This window comes from Amborella trichopoda, chromosome 2 (genome assembly GCF_054954075.1).
Source record: "Amborella trichopoda isolate Santa Cruz 75 chromosome 2, AtrichopodaSantaCruz75HAP2 v2.0, whole genome shotgun sequence".
NCBI lineage: Eukaryota > Viridiplantae > Streptophyta > Magnoliopsida > Amborellales > Amborellaceae > Amborella > Amborella trichopoda.
The window spans coordinates 3377762-3398707 of record NC_142337.1 but is presented as its reverse complement, the minus strand read 5'-3'; the positions used below and the strand labels follow the sequence as shown (position 1 = coordinate 3398707).

At 37.3% G+C, this 20946-nt stretch overlaps 2 protein-coding genes, 2 long non-coding RNA genes and 1 other non-coding gene across 10 annotated transcripts; 1 reads left to right on the top strand and 4 right to left on the bottom strand.

Annotated features, from left to right (window-relative positions):
• The first annotated feature begins 2196 nt into the window (after positions 1 to 2196).
• Positions 2197 to 4856, top strand: LOC110007402 (uncharacterized). Its single transcript, XR_016048852.1, has 4 exons — positions 2197 to 2596; positions 2684 to 3056; positions 3853 to 3905; positions 4590 to 4856. It is a non-coding gene; the product is annotated as an uncharacterized LOC110007402 (transcript).
• LOC148783042 (uncharacterized) lies at positions 2546 to 8067 on the bottom strand. Its single transcript, XR_016048851.1, has 2 exons — positions 7467 to 8067; positions 2546 to 3034 (listed from the first exon to the last, which is right to left on the bottom strand). It is a non-coding gene; the product is annotated as an uncharacterized LOC148783042 (long non-coding RNA).
• On the bottom strand, positions 5305 to 7090 carry LOC148783043 (uncharacterized). The gene is made up of 2 exons (XR_016048853.1): positions 6159 to 7090; positions 5305 to 5800 (listed from the first exon to the last, which is right to left on the bottom strand). It is a non-coding gene; the product is annotated as an uncharacterized LOC148783043 (long non-coding RNA).
• Positions 8068 to 9166: 1099 nt separating the features above from the next.
• Positions 9167 to 10624, bottom strand: LOC18435918 (putative pentatricopeptide repeat-containing protein At5g52630). Its single transcript, XM_011625725.3, has one exon. The coding sequence runs from the start codon at positions 10622 to 10624 to the stop codon at positions 9167 to 9169; it is 1458 nt and encodes a 485-aa protein (XP_011624027.3).
• Positions 10625 to 12159: 1535 nt separating this feature from the next.
• Positions 12160 to 17955, bottom strand: LOC18435919 (kxDL motif protein). 6 transcript variants are annotated; one of them, XM_020668225.2, is made up of 5 exons: positions 17594 to 17955; positions 15235 to 15372; positions 13551 to 13679; positions 12856 to 13008; positions 12160 to 12363 (listed from the first exon to the last, which is right to left on the bottom strand). In XM_020668225.2, the coding sequence occupies exons 2-5, from the start codon at positions 15264 to 15266 to the stop codon at positions 12270 to 12272; spliced, it is 408 nt and encodes a 135-aa protein (XP_020523884.1). In that variant the 5' UTR covers positions 15267 to 15372; positions 17594 to 17955; the 3' UTR covers positions 12160 to 12269. The 6 variants fall into 6 exon arrangements, with proteins under 6 accessions (XP_020523884.1, XP_020523886.1, XP_088713551.1 ...); XM_020668227.2 differs by having other exon boundaries at positions 13551 to 13676; XM_088857425.1 differs by having other exon boundaries at positions 13551 to 13676; positions 15235 to 15365; positions 17594 to 17954.
• Positions 17956 to 20946: the final 2991 nt, after the last annotated feature.

Sequence of the window (20946 nt, the reverse complement as noted above, 5' to 3'; positions counted from 1 at the left end):
CGGGAACTACTCTTTCCTTTCCACTGGTTCCTCTTTTCTGTGCACTTTACCTTAAGCAGACATCATCTTGTTTGATGATGTACTACAGCGGTGAAGTAACAGAGAAAGGCCTACTTCCTAACAAGGAAGCAGAGGGCCATTATTCCATTGCTATTGCCGGTTTCAATTCTTGCTTCCGACTAGATAACTGAGAGCCTTAAGTTTTGGAACCCCTTACTGATCTGATAGGAGCAGACAAGTGAAGGAGGACTCTCTTCACTTCATTAGAAGTCCGACGTGACAAGAGTTGATGTCCCTCCCAGATCAGGAAGTATTAAGATCTGATATAATGAATACGAAGCCTTGCTTGCTTCTCTGCACGCACCATCAGCCTGCCTGTTTCGAACTAAGATAGTCGGTTCGTATAAAGCGGGATAGATTACTGGTTTTTCAGAGCCGACCTTCGAACCAACCACGGACTATTAGGCGAATCACCTCCCGACTGCCTCTCTACTAGAGTAGAGTCTTTTGCCTCCTTCCTTAGCCGCCAACGCATGCTACTAGGAGTGTAAGCGTGCCTTGCTTGCATTCTAGAAGCTTCGCTTCCTGCCTCCTTAGTAGAAGCTAGTGAAGTTCACCCTTCTCGCTTCCGCTGCCGACCTGGCTAAGAAAGGAAGGAGGCATTTTTTCTAGTGCGGAAGCTACCGCTTCTAACAATAAGGGTCAATTGAAAACTCAGCTACAAGGAAGAAAACCACGTATGGGAAAAAGGGTAGACGACACCACCCCACCCCCCCCCCCCCCCCCTTAGATGATAGTGTAAAAGATTCACTCTGATGGACTGCATCTTGAAAGCTACGTTCAAGAAAATCAAAGCAAACCCTGAGCTATAGACTGAAGGTCATAACTATATAATTGCTTCCCACGAATCTTAGACAGAGGCTTCCCTTGATCGAATGTCCCATCCATGAGAATCCGACAAAGGACCTCCATACACCAATTGTGAAAAGGCAGTATAGCACGTTGCTTGAAGTGATTGCAAATTGCAAACACTCGCCTCTTTCCTCCACCCTCCACTGAACTCCCCAGCCGGCCCATTGTTAATGAATGCTCTATAGGATTCCACCTAATACAAGCCATAATAAGCTTTGATAACAGAGGACTAAGAGCATTAAAACTTCGGGTGGGCCTAACGTCGACATCCAAATTCAACAACACCCCTAGCTCTTCTTTACTGCCTAGGGTAATATTGTTCCACTATCCAAGGATTGACTTGGACCATCACAGAGAGATAGGATTTGTTGACTTTGGTCTATGTGTGTGATCGTTCGACATGCTTTGGCTGCTCGACTACTAGTTGTACTTGCTTGGCATGCTTTTGTCCACTTGGTGTACTTCCATTGGGCCATTTTGGTGCTTGGGGTCTCATACGCGCTTTTGGTGGGATGCACCAGCATATCCCACCGCATATGCAGCCCGCATGCGAAATGAAAAATACCCCCTCGAGAAGGGGTACTTTTTTTTTATCTTTTTAAGCCCCAAAAAAGGGGGGAAAGGGTTTGGGGTATTAACACCCTCCCAACCACCAAAATCGGCCACATATGAGGCCTTTACAAGATCAATTTGATAAAAAAAAAAACGGCGAAAATTTTATTTTTCAAAATTCTTGGATTTTTGTTTTGTATGATCTTTAGTTGTTGCTTTGTTTATTTTGAATATGTTGTTTTGGGGAAGTTTTAGCGAAATTTTGACAACAAATTTGTGATTATGGTTATTGAATGTTGTATGAAGTTTGTTTACTTTCTAATGTCTTCTATAATCTATTAGGGGATAGTAAATATACAGAATCTCTAACAACTGATATTTTTAAATTTAATGAATAAATTAAATACCTACTATCACATAAATTACCTTCATATTTTGTCCTATGCATTAATCTATTTCCTTAGATTTTCTAAAAAAAAAATTATATTTATTGACCGCATCGGGGTAATGCCCCCCCCCCTCCACCCCCTAACGCATCGGGCCGCATCCCACATTTCATAACACTGCCATAAACTTTTGAGTACTTTACAGGATTTTAGCTTTGTTGCATTATGCAGGATGATAAAATAGTTTGTTAGATAGGATTTGACATGAAATCTTTTTCATTTCTTTTTTATTTCATGAAATCCACTTAACATGCATTATAACATGTTAACACAAACACCTCTTGATAACCAGAAAATAAAATACCTCACTGGTTCCTAGTATCTTTTTCTGATTCCTTATATCTCTTTTTATCAGGTTGCTTGGGATAGATCCAACACGGGGAGAGTCAACCCATGGTCGGTGGAAGTTGTTTCTCCATCGCCATACAATGAACAAGATAAACCCTCAACATCAGCAGAAAAAGAGAATGAACAAGATAAGCCCTCAACATTAGCAGAAAAAGAGAAATTCGTGCTCTTATTTGGCTCCCGAATTTCGACTTGCAGTGAACATGAAATGAGGTGTCACAATGACAAAAGGCAATTCAAATCTAACAGTTTTATCACCAGCATTCAGGAAGCTAGGCATGAGCCAATTTCCAAAGCCGCCTCATCCAATTCCCAAAATAATCAAACCCATAACAATTGTAAGTTCTATAACAATCATAGTGACCAACAAAATTCTTTTGTTATGACTCTCATGATACTAACATTAGATTGCTTTTCTCCACAAGGTTATGGTAACTACCAATCTCAAAGTGATGGGTTTCCGCAGGAGAATCATGACACTGAGCTTTCTAGCAATGGTTCCAATGCTTTGGCATTAGAATCTTCTCATTTTAGGGGGTTAAAAAGGTCCAGAAGCATGGCACAACCACAAGAGACTTTAAATGACGAACCCGAAAAGGAAGGTCATGTCAGATTTTGTGAGGTGTTTGTTAATGACACCATTGGCCGATGGATTAATCTTTCCCTCTTTCACTCATATGAACATTTGCTTGAGAACCTAGCTCATATGTTCAGTATGACAGACTCTCAGCTTCGCAGTGGTCTCTTCTATGATGGACCTGGCGGAATTCGGAGATCTGTTGGGAAGGAACCATACAAGTAAGTTTCTTTCTGGTTTTTTTGTAAGTCGAATGGTTAATTTGAAGTATTATATACTTTTTTGGGTAAATGAATAATTATATTGAAGTATTAACACAAAGTGGTCCAACCTTAAACAGAAAATTTTATTATTCCATGACTTTTTGTATGACTGCAATTGAACTGTGTGGATTTTATTACTCCATCTACAATTCTACAATAAATTCAATTGAAGTGCATGGAACCATGCATGTACAATCTAATATAAAAACCAGCATAAAGAATGAAGGCCAAATGAATTAAAAAGATAACATTCTTTTTTTGTCTTATTAGGGTAAGGTTACACAGAGAGCTATTAATCATATCAAAGTTTGATTGTTGTAAGTGGAGTTTGAAATGAGAATTCCAGTTCATGCCTTGTTTAAGCAAGTAAATGAACATTTGTATTGAAGGTTGCCATGGCCTAAACTAGTGATTTAGTACATTGATATAGATGAGAAATTGAGCTATTAGAATTTGTGTGTTTTTTCGTCTTCTTCCTTGGTGTTAAAGTTACAAAAGTTTGGGGGTTGCATTTCATTATCAATGATGTGGTTCAAAATTTCGCCACTTTTATTGTGCTCCTTTTATACTATTAAATTAAAAAAAATTTAACACCAGTGCAACAAAGGGATCTTCTAATTAATATGATTAGAAGCATAAAAAGGGGGGGGGCTTCCACGTGCTTGACAAGATCTGTAGCATGGGAGTGATATGCTTCCTTGAGTATCTTTCTTAATTTATTCAGTCTGTAACTCTCCATTTCTCTTGTGTATAGGGATTTTATGAAGACAAGCAAGATATATATTTATCCCAACATGAGCCTTTAAGGTAACATGATCATGAATGGTTGTCATTTTACTATTTCATTTTTATGTTAAAATTGATTGTTTTGCAATCATCTTGGGCATTTTTCCCTATGGTTGTTTCAAGCTATTCAATATTTTGTTACTCTGCCCGTTATTATACGACAAATGTATTTTTGCGCATGCACGTGGGGAAAACCATTGAAATTCAATATATATAATTTGTTTTCTTGAAGAATTTTCTGTTACAGCATTTTATAATTGTAGGTTTAGTATTTTTTCCACAACCAAGAAAATATGAAATAAATGCATGGATCAAATTTAAGTGAGTAGTTCAGAGACATATGTTGAATCATTGGCAGTTTAGATCCAAAATACCCCTGGCCTTTAAATAGCATATCTGTGACTCATATTTGAATGACTACAACTTTATCCATTTTATTATGCTTTAATATTGTACTTAAGAGTTTCAAAATGCATTATCTACAACTTGGATGCAATTTGATGACTTCTTCAGAGCTCATTTCATTCCATGCCAGCCGAAAGATCTTAAGGCTTTCAATGCCATACTAACAAGGCCTAGCTTTGCAGTGCCAAGTTTGTAAAATATTAAAAATTTGAGAAATTCTCCTACCAGTTTTTTGGTTATTGTTGTCTTTCTTTTCCTCGGTATCATTAATTTGTGACATTCTTCTTCTCAAAATTGTAGGGAATTCGGTGAAGGCAGTTGAGGAACAGGTTAATTTCATTTTTTGTTTTCACAATAGCACATGTGGTTTATACTTTATCGATCTCTCAATCTTTTATGATTGCAAGAAACCAGCCAAAATTATGGTTACATGTAGTGGGAAATGTAAATACTAAGAAGGGTCAGAGTAGGAAGTGAGCAGTGAACATGCTTTGAGCCAAGTATTGCTGAGACAAGAAATTTGAATGTGGGGACTTTTATTTATCTATACATTTAATTTCTGAAAAATGTGTTATATGGTTATGTATTTCATTCTCTCATTTTCTTAAAGGTCGTTTATGCAGATTTTCTTTGGGCCCATAGAATATGATCCATTTGATCATAATAACTCAGAGCTAGTCACCATTCCCATCGATGGATTGGACCCTGTTCGAGGGATTTGGGCCCACTGTATGATTCTCTGTGCCCTACTTTCTCTCCTCCATTATCCAATCAAATTATTGGGCAGTGATAAACCCATAGTTCATGTTTACTACTATGACCCAGTGTTTTAAAACCCGGAATTGGGTCCTGAACCGGTTATCGGTTGAATTGTTTTCGATTGGCTATTAGGACCGGTTTGGCTGTACGAAGCCCTAAAAACCTGAAAAACGACTTACTATGGTTTGCAGAAGAAAAGACCGCTATTGCTTACTTTAATGAAATTACCAAGCATATATCAATACCTAGAATCTGGTTCCTATATAAGCACCACACATTTATTTCACAATCTAAAATGACATAAACAAGTCAAAATCAATATGAAGACTCAAATATCAAAAGCATATGTACATAAATCAAAATATACAATCTAGAGCAAATATGAACGACAAGATGGCTCGAATCGAATTCATCACCGTGCCTTTAGGCGAATTGAGGAATGAGTTTGTGGGTTTTGGATTTTGACAACTAGATTAATTATATCCACCATGTTGGTTCAAGTACAACTATGGTAGGGATGCCCTCCTAACCCCGAGGTCCCCAAGGCTAGTCGATTCCTCATGTTCTCCCCCGCCCTGCTGCTAGGACTCTGGCCGCTAATGGTTGAAAGTAGTCATTATATTCCTCCTTGGGTGTGCATCCACTTGAAGTTACTCTAGTTTCACTTATAGAAGAACAAGTTTTACAGAACACCTTGACTTCTATGCCGTATAACTAGTATGCCCAATTGCCATGTAGCTCGGGCAATTCAGCTGAAAAAAATAATAATAATAATTTACAAAAAACGGTTTGAACTAGTATTAAAAATAAGAAAAGGGGAAAGGATGCATAGGAAAGAAATTGATTAGGGCTGGCAGTGGGTGGGGGCTTGGGCTGGGGAAGGCTATCCCTGGGGACCATCCCAGCCGGCCCTGACCGAGCCGATGAGACCCTAGACCTGGCCTTGTTAGGGCCGGGCTGTGCAAATATAATAAACAAAACGACAAATATACCATCATCAATCAATAATAAAAAATAGAACCATAATCAAATCTTTAAATGCTATATAGTAAAAGAAAAAGATAAATATACCATCATCAATCAATAATAAAAATAGAACCATAATCAAACCTGTAAATGTGTTTAAAGCACTGAAGGTCTAAAGACCGTATGCCTACATAGTGAATTGGTTGGCCCAATTGATTCTTCCATCAATCCTAATTGAGCTTCATCACCAATGCTTAAAAATGAGAAAGTATCTCTCATAGGGACATTTTCTCTTTGAAGTGCACCATAGAGGAATCCTATATTAGACATCTTATCAGCTTCTACCACCTTCAATGCCACTACAAGAGGAGTTTGCCTGCCACAACCTAGTTGCGCCAATCCTTGATCTCCTGCTAATAATTCTCCCTCAACTATCTATGCAGCTTGGGTTTTTGGGAAAGGGCCACTCATTCACTCATTTGAGGCGACTGTGGATAAGAAATAGCTCGCAAAGTGTGTGAAGAAGGGCCTAACTAGCTCATTTCCATTGGTGTGTCCTCATCAAATGAAGGACAATAGAGTGGTTGTATATCTACTTCATGATCGTCTTCGTTATCTCCATTACCGCCATTCATGGTCCTAAGCTTCCCAATGTCCTCTAACATTAGGTTAATGGAGTGGTTAGCACAAAGGATCCATACCAAATGCTTCCTCTTACCCATCAACTTCCTCCCTGCAACTATGAAATTCTTTGTAATATCACTAAAGACTTCATCTACGCTCTCATGTCCCACTTCCTCCACCTTTCTATCCGACAATGCGGCCAATAGATCGGAATTCTTAATTATTCATATAACCTCTCCACTGCTATAATAGATAGTTACACATAGGAAATACAACAAGAAATTAAGATAATATTTTTGATCCCTCAAACAATCAAACATGATCGAGACCCATGTTCTCAGCCACAATTGTTTATACTTGTGTAGGCACCCTATTCTGGCTAAGGGAATTATTGGAGACTCGTGACCCCAATACCATAGGGTCCAGACCAGGTCTAGACCTAGAGCTTTCTTAGACCTATTCCAGACCTAAAACTAAGCCTTTTAACCCACTTATTATCTCAATGTAGTCATTCTAGATACCCCTGAGCCTAAGAAACACATCTAACTACCCTGCATACCAACCGGACACCCATAAACCTAAAAACTAATGTCTTAGAGTCCTAAAACCATAGACCCCTCAAAACTCACTTGGGCCAAAATTGGTTTTCAAATTGTAGAGGAGACTGTAAGCTTTCAAATGGTTGGCTCGCCACCGTGCTCGTACGTGAGATACATTTAATTGACCCCAATAAATGGAATAAGGCGAAAATAAAAGTTCACACAAGCAAAATCAACAACAACCAACAACTTAATTGAAGGAAGCAAGTGCTACAAATTAAGTGCTTACCTTGGGGTGTACGTATACTCGAGATCTGGATAAGCAGATCCTCTTAGACAATCCGGATTATATCATGCCGGAGGATGCCCCACCAGGTCTGGTCACGCAGTGGGTAGAGGAAGGGGAAGGGAAGCACGAGAATATCTCCCAAGAGGGAAGTGAGGTAGCCAAAAGCCTACTGGCCTCCAAGTTATTTGTTCTAGGATGGGTATCGAGCCCTATTCTTCCTCTAACCAAAGCCCAAGGGATATGGGTCAATTCACTCCTGCCTATCTTGCCTAGGGTTAATCTTGGTGAACTTGTTTTTGCCTAGGATTTCGGTCTCTCACTCTCTCATTAACTAAGATTTAACCAAGGTTAGGACTTTGGAGAAGAATGTAGAGAACTAACAAGGGAATTAACCATGGTTAGGTAGGGGGGCAACGGGTTGGGTACAGGTCGGGTTCGGCTGGATCCAGACCCAGACCCAAATAGTATTGGGGTCCAGGTTTTGGATGTGGACCCGACCCGTTACCTATGCCCGCCGGCTGATAATAGTTGATGGAGGTTCTTTGAGATCCAACAGTCACGTTGTGTAGTGTAACAATATGAAACTATTCACTTGCACTGTACATTTGCAGCCACTAAGAACTCTATATAATGAGAGTGTATTTCCTATTCTCTTCACGCCATTTTCATCAAATGGCCAACATCTTAAATTTGCAGCCAGTAAGTTGTTTCCAAGGCTTACTGCTATGAAATCAATCTTTTTGCCCATGTTAACTTTTAGTGCGATTATGGGTTGTAAGGCCAGCAAAATGTTCAATCGATCTTCAATTTCTTCAAAATTTTGAGTAGCATTCTCCCTCTAATCCATTGATATTGATCAAATTGATCCAATAAAAAGGCCAATGGCAAGGGCATTTCACTTGTCTTCATTGAACAAGGGTTAGTTCTGGCTTTCACATTGGTTTAAACTATTTATATTGGGCTGCCTTTGAGTTGTTTTAAGACTAAAGATTATACAAAATTAAAATAAGAAGAAAGAGGGGGTTAAAAAAAAATTCGAAGTACCATAAGAAAGTCGAGCAATGGGTCAAGTTCAGTAGAGAAAAATAAAAACAAAAAAGGTATCAAAAAACCATAAGAAAAAGGAAATGTAGAAAAATAAAAAAATAAAAAACACGCATAACTAATGAAAAATTAAAATAATTATAGACACTAAAGTTCTACAAAGGATGTCCGCATATTTATCTTCAAGTTCAAAGAAAAAACAAGAAGCGTACTGTTGTGTGCATTGCACGTTTCAATTGTTTATAATTTAGGATGAAGTTTTACAAGGCCTAGGGTTTATGAATACAAAATAAAGCCTCACCTCAAATCCTCATCGGAAAAACACTTTTGGCAATGGAAATATCTATGATAGCGCTCTAAAATCAATTTCCAACATCAACAGTAAATTTCAAATTCAAAAAATGTATATATCTTGCGGATCTATGGACACTTATTTTCTGGACGAAATGGATGGTCTACATAATTTTTTACAAGACAGTATTTTCAGAGCTTGAAATCCTTTTTTTTTTTTTTCACAACCATAATGTTCAAGCCTGGATAATCAATGTAAAGATTTTCCCATGCTTGAATTCCAATTTTTGATGAGCGACAAGGTGAGGCTTTACTTATTTTGATAGGCCTGCAGCTTATCAAACCATTTTTCAATAATTTATTGATCACCAGTAATCCCCACAGGAGCAGTGCCCATCCTTAAATCTATGGTAACGATGGGGATCCCTAACAATAATCTCTCTCCCTACAACCTTGCTCATCAGCTTCATGGCAACATGACAATCACCACAAATGCGCAGGTTCTTGATAACCCTCAAAGGCTTCCCTAGAGCCACCCTAATCACCCCAAAGGCCACAGCCAGCTTCTCACTATGATAGCTCAAAGCCTCTTTCTTCCTCCCCACCTCTACATTGTGAAGAACAAGCCCGGTATCAGGCTCGTACCCGAGTTCCTTGATCCTATACAGAAGAAACTTGAGATTTGAATAAATCTCTGCCGTATCTGGGTGTGATCGATCCCCCGCTGTGAAAGAATGGACTTCATTTCGAACCTCAATCCAACTAAGCCCGGCCTCCTTTCTCACTTCTCTTTTGTGCATCATCTTTCTCACTCTAGCAACCTCATCCCAGTTCTCTGCCGACGCATACATATTGGATAGCATCACATATGAAGCATCATCGTGGTGATCAAAAGATAAAACTTTCTCACCAGCATGCAGGCCCAACTCCATGTTCGAGTGGGCCATGCATGCTGAGAGAAGAACACGCCATACGGTCGAGTCAGGTTCACATGGCATGCTCAATATGAGGCCCTCTGCCTCCTCAAACCGCCCCGCATGACCGAGTGCTCCAACCACGCACGTGTAGTGGCACACGCCAGGCCTCACACCATACAACCCATGTTGCATAGCGTCCAAAACACACAACCCCTCGTCTGCAAGGCCAGCATTGGTGCACGATTTGAGCACCCCAAGAAGGGTGACCTCGTCCAAAGCCAAACCCAATTCCTTCATCCTCCCAAAAAGTCGAAATACTGGCTCTGCACTCCCCTGGTGAGCATATGCCATGATCATTGCATTCCAGGACGCTAAATTGGGATTAGGAATGAAGTCGAAGATAAGCCTAGCATCATCTATGTCACCACATTTGCCATACATGTCGACCAGTGCGCACCCCACAAAGGCCTCTTGCTCGAGCCCGATAGCCACCGCTAACGCATGCATGGCTCTACCTGGCTCATACAACGCAGCTTCTGCACATGCCCTCAACACCGATGACAGACTAAATGCATTCATCGAGACTCCCACCCTCACCATCTCCACGAACACACCCATGGCCTCCATAGGCCGTCCATTGCGAGCATATCCACAAATCAGGCCACCCCAAGAAGCCTCATCTCTCTCAGGCATTTCATCAAACACTTTGTGTGATTCCAAAGCACACCCACATTTAGCGTACATATCCACCAAAGCGCACCCCGAGAAAGGCATGCAATGGAACCCCAATTTAATCGAAAGCCCATGGATTTGAAAACCAGGAAAAAGCAGGGAATGAGAGGCACATGCATGGGCGAGGCTTGCTATCAACTGTTGCGAGGGGCGAGAAGGATGGTGGCGTAGCATGCGTTGAAAGAGGTGAAGGGCTTCGAATGGCTGAGCATTGCGCGCATGTGCCGCAATTAGTGTGGACCAAGAGGCGGGGTTGAGAGAGGGTGCGGTGTTAAGTAGGTGGTGGGCTTGGTTGAAGAGAGAGGAAGTGGCGTAGAGGTTGATGAGGTTGGAGGTTAGGAAGGGGGTGAGGGGAGTGTTGGTTTTTATGATTTGGGCGTGGATGGAGAGGGCGGTGGTGAGGTTGGCACGGAGGGCATGGAGGAGGTGGGCGTAATAGTTGGAGAGAGAACTGCATTTTCCCATTCACCAACTCCATACATACATGGACGTGGGAGAGAGAGCGTGTGTTTTCAAAAGAAAAATTTTGAATTTTGAGTTTGGTGATTTAGGCATCAGTTATTTATATAGAGTTTGTTCGGTGATTTAGGCATCAGTTATTTATATAGAGTTTGTTCGGTGATTTAGGCATCAGTTATTTATATAGAGTTTGGTCCCTATTTAATCGTGAGTAGGGGTGGCAGACCCGGACCTGACTCCAATCATACCCGACTTAAAGATTAAAATATTTATATATTTAATTATATTTAAATATATTTTAAATATTAAGACCTCAAAAACATTACCAAACTCAGACCAGATCGAACCCAGACCTGGACCCGAATAGTGTTCAGATCCAAAGTTTAGACTTGGACCCGACATGCTAGGTTCAATTTTTTGACCAAGACCCATATCAGGTCTACCCCTCGGGTCCCAGGTCGGGTCCAGGTCCATTGCCACCCCTAATCTTGATACATCTGTCCCAGGTCGGTTCCGGATCCTTTGCCAACCGTAATCTCTAGACATCAGTAAATAGATAGAATACTCCTGCAGCAGTAGAAAATCTTCTAAGCTTTTCGATATTCAGTAAGTGGGGGATTCACTGAAATTGGCACTTCATCTCTCTCTATATATATCTCTCTCTCCCTCTCTCCCTCTATATATATATTTTGATGGATGAATTGGAAAGCATGTATTGCAACTAAGCCGCTCATTTCCTCATGTATGGATCATTACTGTTTGTTGGCGTAAAAATTTTGCCCAAATTTTGGCTGAACTCCTTTGTTTTGTTTTTTTTTTTTTTTCCCCCTTGTAACATTGCTCAGTGAGAAATAACATAAATTACTTTCGCAGTGATTTGTTGTTTTTTACCCCTGTAACATTGCTTAGTGAGAAATAATATAAATTATTTGCCAAGTGATTTGCAGCTTTTTTCCCATGGAACATTGCTCAGTCAGAAATAATATAAATCACTGTCATTTGCAGTATCATTGGCATTTGGTGAGTATATGAGAGAGATATTTGGTGACTATGTATGGGTGTGCGCATGCGTGTAGTGTGTGTGAGAGAAAGAGTGAGCTAAGATTTGGTGACTGTGTGTGTGTGAGAGAGCGGAGAGACAGAGATTTGATGACTGTGTGAGAGAGAGAGAGATTTGATGACTGTGTGAGAGAGAGATTTGATGACCGTGTGAGAGAGAGATTTGGTAGACTATATGAGAGTAAGAGAGAGAACTTCAAGTACAAAAATATACAGATAGGAATATAAAATGCACCACAAGAATAATTTACACTAGTCATTGTTTTGTTTTTCTTTTCTTCTTTGGGGTTGTGTGAAAGATTTACAAGGGCGTTTCCAGATCAGGTCTTTGGTCTGCAATTGAAGCTTCCTTGAAAGCATCCGGATAATGACTGGATATCTTTGCCTTCATACTCCTGGCATACAAGTACATACTCTCCTTAGCCAAAGACTGTATCAGGCAAAAACACAAGAAATCGATCTCTTTCTCTCTTCTCTCTCTCTCTCTCTCGCCAAAGACTATCAGGCAAAAACACAAGAAATCCATTCTCTCTTTATCTCTCTCTCTCTCTCTCTCTCACTCTCATATCAGGTGAAAACACATGAAAACCTATGAAATCCATGCTCTCTCTCATATGACAACGTACTCTCTTTTCTCTCATATGGCAGTGAAGATCCCTCTCTCGTGCAACAATGAACTCCCCTCCTCCCCTCTGTTTCTCTCTCGCTCACACACATATACATATAACTTCCAAAAAAACAATTGTACACAAAAATAACTTACAAAATAGCTTACAGAAAAAGAAGATGAAAGAGGAGTCTTATTTTCCAGCTAGTTTGCCCATAAGCAAACAAAACATGCAACAAAACAATATTGACAATTATGGGCGTAAATTAGGCATCTTTACCTCAGGGTCTGAAAGATGTGATCAAGATCCGCCTTCATAGATCTCAGGACGTGCGTACTCCTTGTGAAATCGCTCACCACTTCGGCATAACACTGCTCCGAGAAATCATTAAAATGCGATAAGACCGCATTACTATCCTGTAGCCTTCCCAATCTGTTTATCACAAAGCCAAAGTTAAATGCTGCATTCTCTCTCACTCTCTCTGTCCCTTTGTGTGTGTGTGTGGGTGGCGGTGTGTGTGTGTGAGAGAGAGAGAGAGAGACGCACATGAGGTGGTTTTACAGCAGCATGCAAAATAAAGCCGCCTTGGGTGCTTTTTCAAAGGGTGTGTGTGTGTCAAAAATTTAGAACAAAAGTAATCCCGCATCAGTTTCTTCAAACTTAATAATAGAATTAGCCTCACTTTCTTAAATTTCAAATAATTTCTCCACTGCTCTTAATAAGGAAAATGGTTAGAGATGTGTTCAACAAAAAATTTGTCAGGGGCCTCAAGCAGCATCATCTAACTCAAAATACTAGAGAGCAGCCAACTGATTATAAAAATATTGTTATCGATGAAAATCTCCAAAAGGAATTTGAAGCTTTAATGAATTCAAACAAATCGCCCAAAAGACAATTTCCAATAGGAAAGGAAATCTCTAAGGACCCACACAAAATGTAAGAAAGAGAGATAAATATTGTAAAGTTAAACACACATTAAGAGCTGCAAATGCTTGAGGGTATCAACATCTTCTGAATTCAAGAGAGTTCTGAATTGATGAGAGACTTCTTCAGAAGCCGCTTCTATGCACCCCCTCTCAGACACATCCATCTGCACGTCGCTGCTGAGTAAAAACAAATGAATCAAAACCTTTCAACAGTAGATAAAGAAATTTGCGCTACAGTCTTTCACGGGCAAATCAAGAATTTCAAACGAACAAAATATTATATTTTCTTGCATTGAGAGAACAAAGTACCACTCAATACCCATTATTTCTTCTCTCATTTCCTTATCGATTTCCATTGAATCTCTCTCTCTCTCTCTCTCTCTCTCTCTCTCTCTCTCTGTTGTGCGTGCCAAACCATGCCCACCCACCCACACAGAGAGTAAGGCTTGGGTATAATACTAACCTCTCAAGCAATCATATATCAATAGCATTTCCAGACGAATGGAAATATTTGTGAAACCATATGCCTCATTACAATTGACTTCTATATCAGGCCGTATTTTCTCTTGCAAAGGACAGTCTGACCATTTCAATTGGCCTAATCCATGGGTTATTCATGAGTTTCCATAAGTTGCCTACCAACCTCAGTACACAAAGCAATTTATCCAATCGATCCTTGAAATTTTTTTAATGCAGAATTGCTGAAAATCTCTTTAATTTCATTTTGATAAAAGACAAGCAAACTGAATCAGAGGATTTTTACAAAAAAAAAATCTATCAGATAAACTTGTAAAAATAAAACGAAAAACTAACGTTTTGGGGGGTAAGTTGGAAGGTTAACCTGAAGTTGATCTTATTTTGTTTCTTTTTATCCTCTCCTATTCCTTGCTCAGTTTCCTTCTCTTTGATATTAGGGGTTTTGTGTGGTTCAGGAAGAGAGACGCAGCTCTGGCTTGGCTGCTCAATGAAAAAATTTGTTTTTTAAGGGCACATATGGTGGTACTGTGAGAGCACTATGAACACATATTCCCCCACTGAAAACATATTGTTACAGGAGTTTCTTTTCATTTGAAATTTTAATACAATCTCTGATTCACCTTGTGAAATTCTTAAAAAAAAAAAAAAACATTTCGAGCCCTTATGCCTTAGATCTGATCTCGCTTGAATGGAGAGTCCATAATCAATTCTTCATGGGAAGTATATCTTGAGCATTTTTAAGCTTCATATCATTTCTTTTTCTTCTTTTTTTCCTTTTGAGAATGGACCTCAGGGATAAGTAAAAGACAAACTGATAATTCTCAGATCAAAAGGCTCGTATAACTATATTTTTTGGCAAGGGGGAATCTGTTCACAGTGGATCAAGAGAGCAAAATTTTGTCCTTTTAACTTTTATGGCTTTCACTATTAAGTTTGCAAAAAATTAAGGGGGAAAAATAGAAAGCCAAAATGACAAATGTGACCAAATCTTATAAACCAGCTTGGTGATGTGAGACTTGATGGACCTGGTTGGGTCTCTCGAGTTCTCCACTAGGCATTCAAAGTCCAAGTTAGCATCTATAACTGACCCAATTAGGGTTCAGGCTGGGTTCACCAGAACAGGTCTTGCAGCACTCAATCTGGTATGCAAATCATGTATCATCTGATAGTTCTCAATATATATATTATATATATATATATATCATCTGATATCTAAAGGCGTAGAATAATATGTACTCCATAAAGTTTGAAATACCTTAAGAAATCCTCTTTCAATCGTTTGACCATCAGCTCGACTATGATTGTTCAAACCTCAGCCACTCCAAGCAATCATCAATAAGACAATTTTAAGCATCATCTTTCGTTTTTACCTTTCGGTAGATTTGCCTGTTGACTTAGATGTGGTAGACAAAGAGGTAGGGAAGTGGATAAGGAGCATATCAATTATTTATTTGCCGAATTTTTGAAGTTGCTACAACACTCCAAAAAATTTTAAAGCAAACTTATGTCATTACATTTTTTTTTGTATTCAAATCAGTTCAATAGATGTCAAACACAAGATTGTCTTATAAGTCTATAATGATAAAGATTTCAGAGAAAGGAAATAGATCACCTAGATTGTTGAATAAGGTGTAAGTCATGGCGGGAACGAAATCGTAACAGCCCTATATGACACACTGTTCTTAGCAATGTTTAAAAACTGGGGACCATGCTCTGACTTGCCATGATCTCAAGCCTGGGACAGAGGCCTCAGGTGTCTCTATTAAAAAATACATAAGAAATTTGGTCTCGGATCGAAGTTGTTTGATTTTTAGGGTAAGTGATCAGGACCAGCACTTTGCCATGTCTGAGTGCCTAGGGTGAGCCAAGCCCAAGCCAGAAATTTTCTTAACACTGGTTCTTAGTAAAACAACACTAATTGCCAACAGCATCCTCAAGCTCTCCTTGACAATATAATGAGCACAAAGCTTCAGACGTGTCACTTCAGAATTAGGGACACAACCATTAAATTCTGATCAACCCATTCTAACATAATGCAATACAGAACAGAAAGCCATAGTTCTAAGCATGTATCAAAAACTCAATTATGTTCCAATTGAATGTATAATAATACCTTAGAATCTCAGATGAGAGGTAAACTATCTCAAGATGTCACAATTATCAGAACTTAAAAAAAAATTAAGAAGTGATCATATAGTTTGATTTCTAAGGTCCGAACTTTACCAAAAATTGGTGTCAAGAAAATGCCTGACTTTGAGTGATCATGATTCAAGCTATATAACCTTATAGTGTGAGGTAGTCCAAAACGCATTAAAAAGTCTATAACCCAACACTTCTTTTTTATTAGTTCATGTAACTTGGACACGTGTGTCCATGGTTTTTCACGTAAGTCGACACACAAAGGACACAACAGCGGTGTCCAACACTTTGGAAACCTAGACACTTTCTCTTAACACTTATTCTTGGAATCTCCTTAGAGAAGTACACCATGCCGCCTAAATCCTACTTCCCCTTGTGTCCAAAAGGCCAATTTTAAGATTACCATATCAAACACTCATATCCATGCCAAATATGGGCATCTATATGTATGTCACTGTAACATACTCATGTGGTATTTCATCGCTACATGAGAATGTAGACCAACATGTATATTATTTTTTCTCAACCACACCATTAGAGTTGAGATGGCCTCAAGGGAAATATGAAACCAAATAAATGGGCAAATTATGAAGAAAAATGAGAAATACATAAATGGAATGCAAACATAGCTCACTATGCTTTATTGGACTAAATATGAAACTGTTAAGAAAAAATACATATTTTAAATACTAAATTCATGAATTCAACATAGAGAAATGTATCAACAAATTTAACAATATATATAGAGAGAAAATAACAGCTCTTTTCTCCAGGTCTATGACCAAACATACAAAAATCAGAAACTTTGAAACCTACATTCTTCAAGAGAACTATCAAAACAATTTTTTATCATTATATTACAAAATGTAGATAATGTTTCATCATAATTTCAGTTTTTAGGTATAGAGCTAAATTTTAGCTAATCTTCAGAAGAAGTATCAAATAACTTTTTTTATCATTACGTGCAGAAAATATAATATATATATATATATATCATAGGTTTATAATTTGACTATAGAACTAATTTTTAGTTAACTAGGAAACACCAGTCCTGTAACTCGATCCATTGAGTGGTGACAACACGATTATTGTACGAATTGAATCAAAATTGCCACTAAATCTTAGAAGTGTAGCCATAACTTACTTTACTTGGCAAAATTTTCATCTTTTAACTTATAATGTATTATCACAGAACCAAGATCCAAATAAACCAAAAAGTGAAACGATATCGATAACAAATTATAAAAGCTATGAAACATTTGATTCTTTCTTTTCTCATAATTTGACAATGAATTACAGATGGGGAAAAAGTTACCCACAAAAGGGGAAAAACGAAATAAACATATGATTCAGAGCACAGACTATGTAGTATGGGAACTCAACCTAATTCTTCGAATTTTTCACGAAAATATACAGAGATCATATTGTCTTAACCCTAAATTTCGAGAAATTAGAAGTGAAAAAGGAAAACTTACAAAGAGACAGTTTCCTCAGATCCAACTCGCTAAGAAAACAAGGAACCCTAATTTCCTCTGAAATTCAGAGAAGAAGAACCTGGTTAACCAGCGGGAAGAAGAACTGGAGCTAAAAGGAATACAATGGTCTACAGTCTAAAGTGCCTAGCACAATAGGATGCTATGAATGTGCACCATGTAAGATCTAAGCCGTCCATTGTTAAAACTGAATTTTGTATTAAAATCTCGTTATTTTTTCAAATTTGAAATAGTCCCTTTTTATATTTGGAAAAATTTTATATAAGGTTGCAACTTTGAAATGTAGAATTAAAAATGTATCTCAAAAGTCCATCGGAAAAGGTTGTTTTAATGTTGAAAAACCATCTACTTGATCATCTCAGCATCTAGATGTAGGAATGTGAAAAGAAAAAGAAGTATTTTGAGTCCAAGCAATAGTGCATCTTGCAACACGTTATCTAGACCGTCCATTTTCAATAACTTCATATGTTGATTTTAGTCATTTTTTAAGTTTAAAATTTTAAAATTAGATATCCAAATAGATTTTTAGATAATCTTAAGAATTTTTTACATTAAAATTACATGTTATGATAAATTTTGGCGGTACGTTTTTTTACATTAAAACTACATGTTATAATAAATTTTGGAGTTACATCTTAACTGGATTGTTTAAGGTTGCAACCTTAGAGAAACCGCACCTTTATATTTTGCACGTGGTTTTCATTTTTTTTTATTTTCGTTTCCCCCATTCAAATAATCAATGTCATAAAACTCAACGGTTTTTAATGTGGGTTGTCGATCCATTTGGGAATTAGTCCATGACTAAACTAGCTCTGGGATGGTATGGTCCTAGTCAGGTACCTTCTAAAATTCTCCTCATATATTGTTCATATTTTTAGCTTATTTAGTGTTTTCATAGATCCTCTATATGTCCCCACCTTATAAACGTCCATGTTAATTTTTATTTTATTTTATTTAGTTTTAATAGTGTTTTTTTATTTTTTTTCAATTCATACTATATACCTTACCTGGATCACAGATCTTGCGATTCTAAAATCAATGCAGTATTTCAAAACTTGGCAATTTCAGATCTAGATCAATGATCCAGAAGTTAGCAAGGTATAAGTGCCGACCCAGTTCCCCTAAAACTCCTCATCTTATAACCTTTTTCATTTTCTTTAAGCTTTTGTAATTTTTTTAGGCACCTTTTAATCCTTACCCTATAAACCTTTATTTTTATTTTATTTTATTTTATTGTACCTTTTTCTTTTTTTCTTTTTATTCTTTTTTATCACCAATTCAGACTTATCTAGAATCAATACAGATCACCAATCCAACAATCCAATACAGATTTATGGATGGACGATCGTTCCAACGATCCGAGTTTTAAAATACAAGATCGGTGGGTGAACGATCCAACCCGCCCATCCAAGAAGTACATTTTTTGAGTTAAGGCTCGTTCAAACATTGGTTGTAACAATTTACCATTCTTTTTTCTTCTCCCGAGTGTGCCTAGGTTCAAACATTGGATCAAACCTAGCCCACACACATAAAGAAGAAAAATGGGGAGACTGAACGTCTGAATCCGGCCACTTGTCTTTTTTTCAAGTGAAATATTGATTCAGACATTGGATGTCCGAATAGGCCTAGTGACAAGTGAGTTGTTCGAACTTCCACCATCTGAAACTGGTTTTCATTGAAAAAAATAAAAATAATAATAAATAATTATAAAATAAAAAAGATGATTTGACATTTGATGTATGGGGTAATTTCGGAATTGAAAAAAAAAAAAATATGACATATGCATAAAATAGAAAATATGTGATTTTAAAAATTATATATATATAATAATGAACATTTACTGAGCCCGCAATCATCATTGACTTGTAAGGTTCGGAATTGAAGAACCACAACAATGAACCACGATTCAGAAGGTACCCTACCAAACCATTCTTCAAATTCCATTTCCACTATTCAAGTGACAAAGACTTTTCTTAAAGAAGCCCCACTTACTTGCTTCATGTAGTTGAATATGTGTCATTGTTTGAGTACAAGTAAAAATTTTCAAATGTTACAACACACTTTCATCGATTTGATTTTGCATCGAAGGGTTAAAAGTAATTTGTGATCTCTTTGCACTAAAAATATATTTGAGAAAAGGGCTCGGGTCATAGTGGTAGCAAGCCCACACTCTAGTCACCACACCGTGGTTTTCATTCCCACCACTAAAACCACCCCACTAACACCAAACGGGTAACTCTTAATCTACTTTTTTAAAAAAAAGATAGAGGCATGTCGTTCAAATGCAGAGATAAAATAATAACCAATCAAAAAAAATAAATAAAATAAAAGTTTAAGAGATTTTACTCTCTCTCAAGTTTTGCAAGAGTCAGACTCCAAAAATTCTACAAGAGAGTCCACCCCTAAAACGATATTTTCACAATATCAATTTTATTCAATTCAGATCTTTTCACAAAATCAACTTTTATCGATTCAGGTACTTTCAAAAAATCTACTTTTCTGAATTCAGATATTTTCACAAGATCAACATTTCTTAGTTCTCATTCTTTATTCATTCTCTGATACTTTATAATGAGAGGCTCTCCCCTTTAAATATATTTAAAATAAATAAATAAATAAAACTCACATAAAAAGTATCTCTATCTCCTACACGTTCTTCCCAATATCTCTATTTGCTACACGTTCTTCCCAAGCTCTTCATCTCCCTATTTTCTCTCTTCCTCCTGTTTTTTGGTTTATTTAAACTTTCTTGTGCACATGGAGTCCTTTGAAATAAGAGAACTTTCCCATCTTCACGTACTCCCCTTATTCTTTAGCTACCTAACCTCCCATATCTTTCTCCTATTTAAATCTCCTTTAGGGAGAATTTGTTTTTCTGAAAGACATCTTCTGGAAAGTTGAATGTTTCTCATATTTAAATCTCCTTTAGGGGGCGTTTGTTTTTCTGATCTTTTGAAAAGTTGAATATTTTGTTTTGAAAGGTATTATGTTTGATAACTTGCTTAAATGTTACGAAAGTTCTAGACGCTGTGTTTGATAACATATACATAGTAATCATACAAATATAAATATATAACATATTTGACATAATATAATGTATAATATAATATAACTTATTAATGTATAATTGTATCATACATAACATATAACATAATATTTATTATAATATCTTATATTATACTATATACTATATATAATATATAGTATAATATAAGATATTTGTATATTATGTGTATAATATTTATATTATTACTTATTATAATATATTTATTTATTTAATATAGTAAATATATTTTTATAATACAATAATACATATTACATATAAAATATATAAT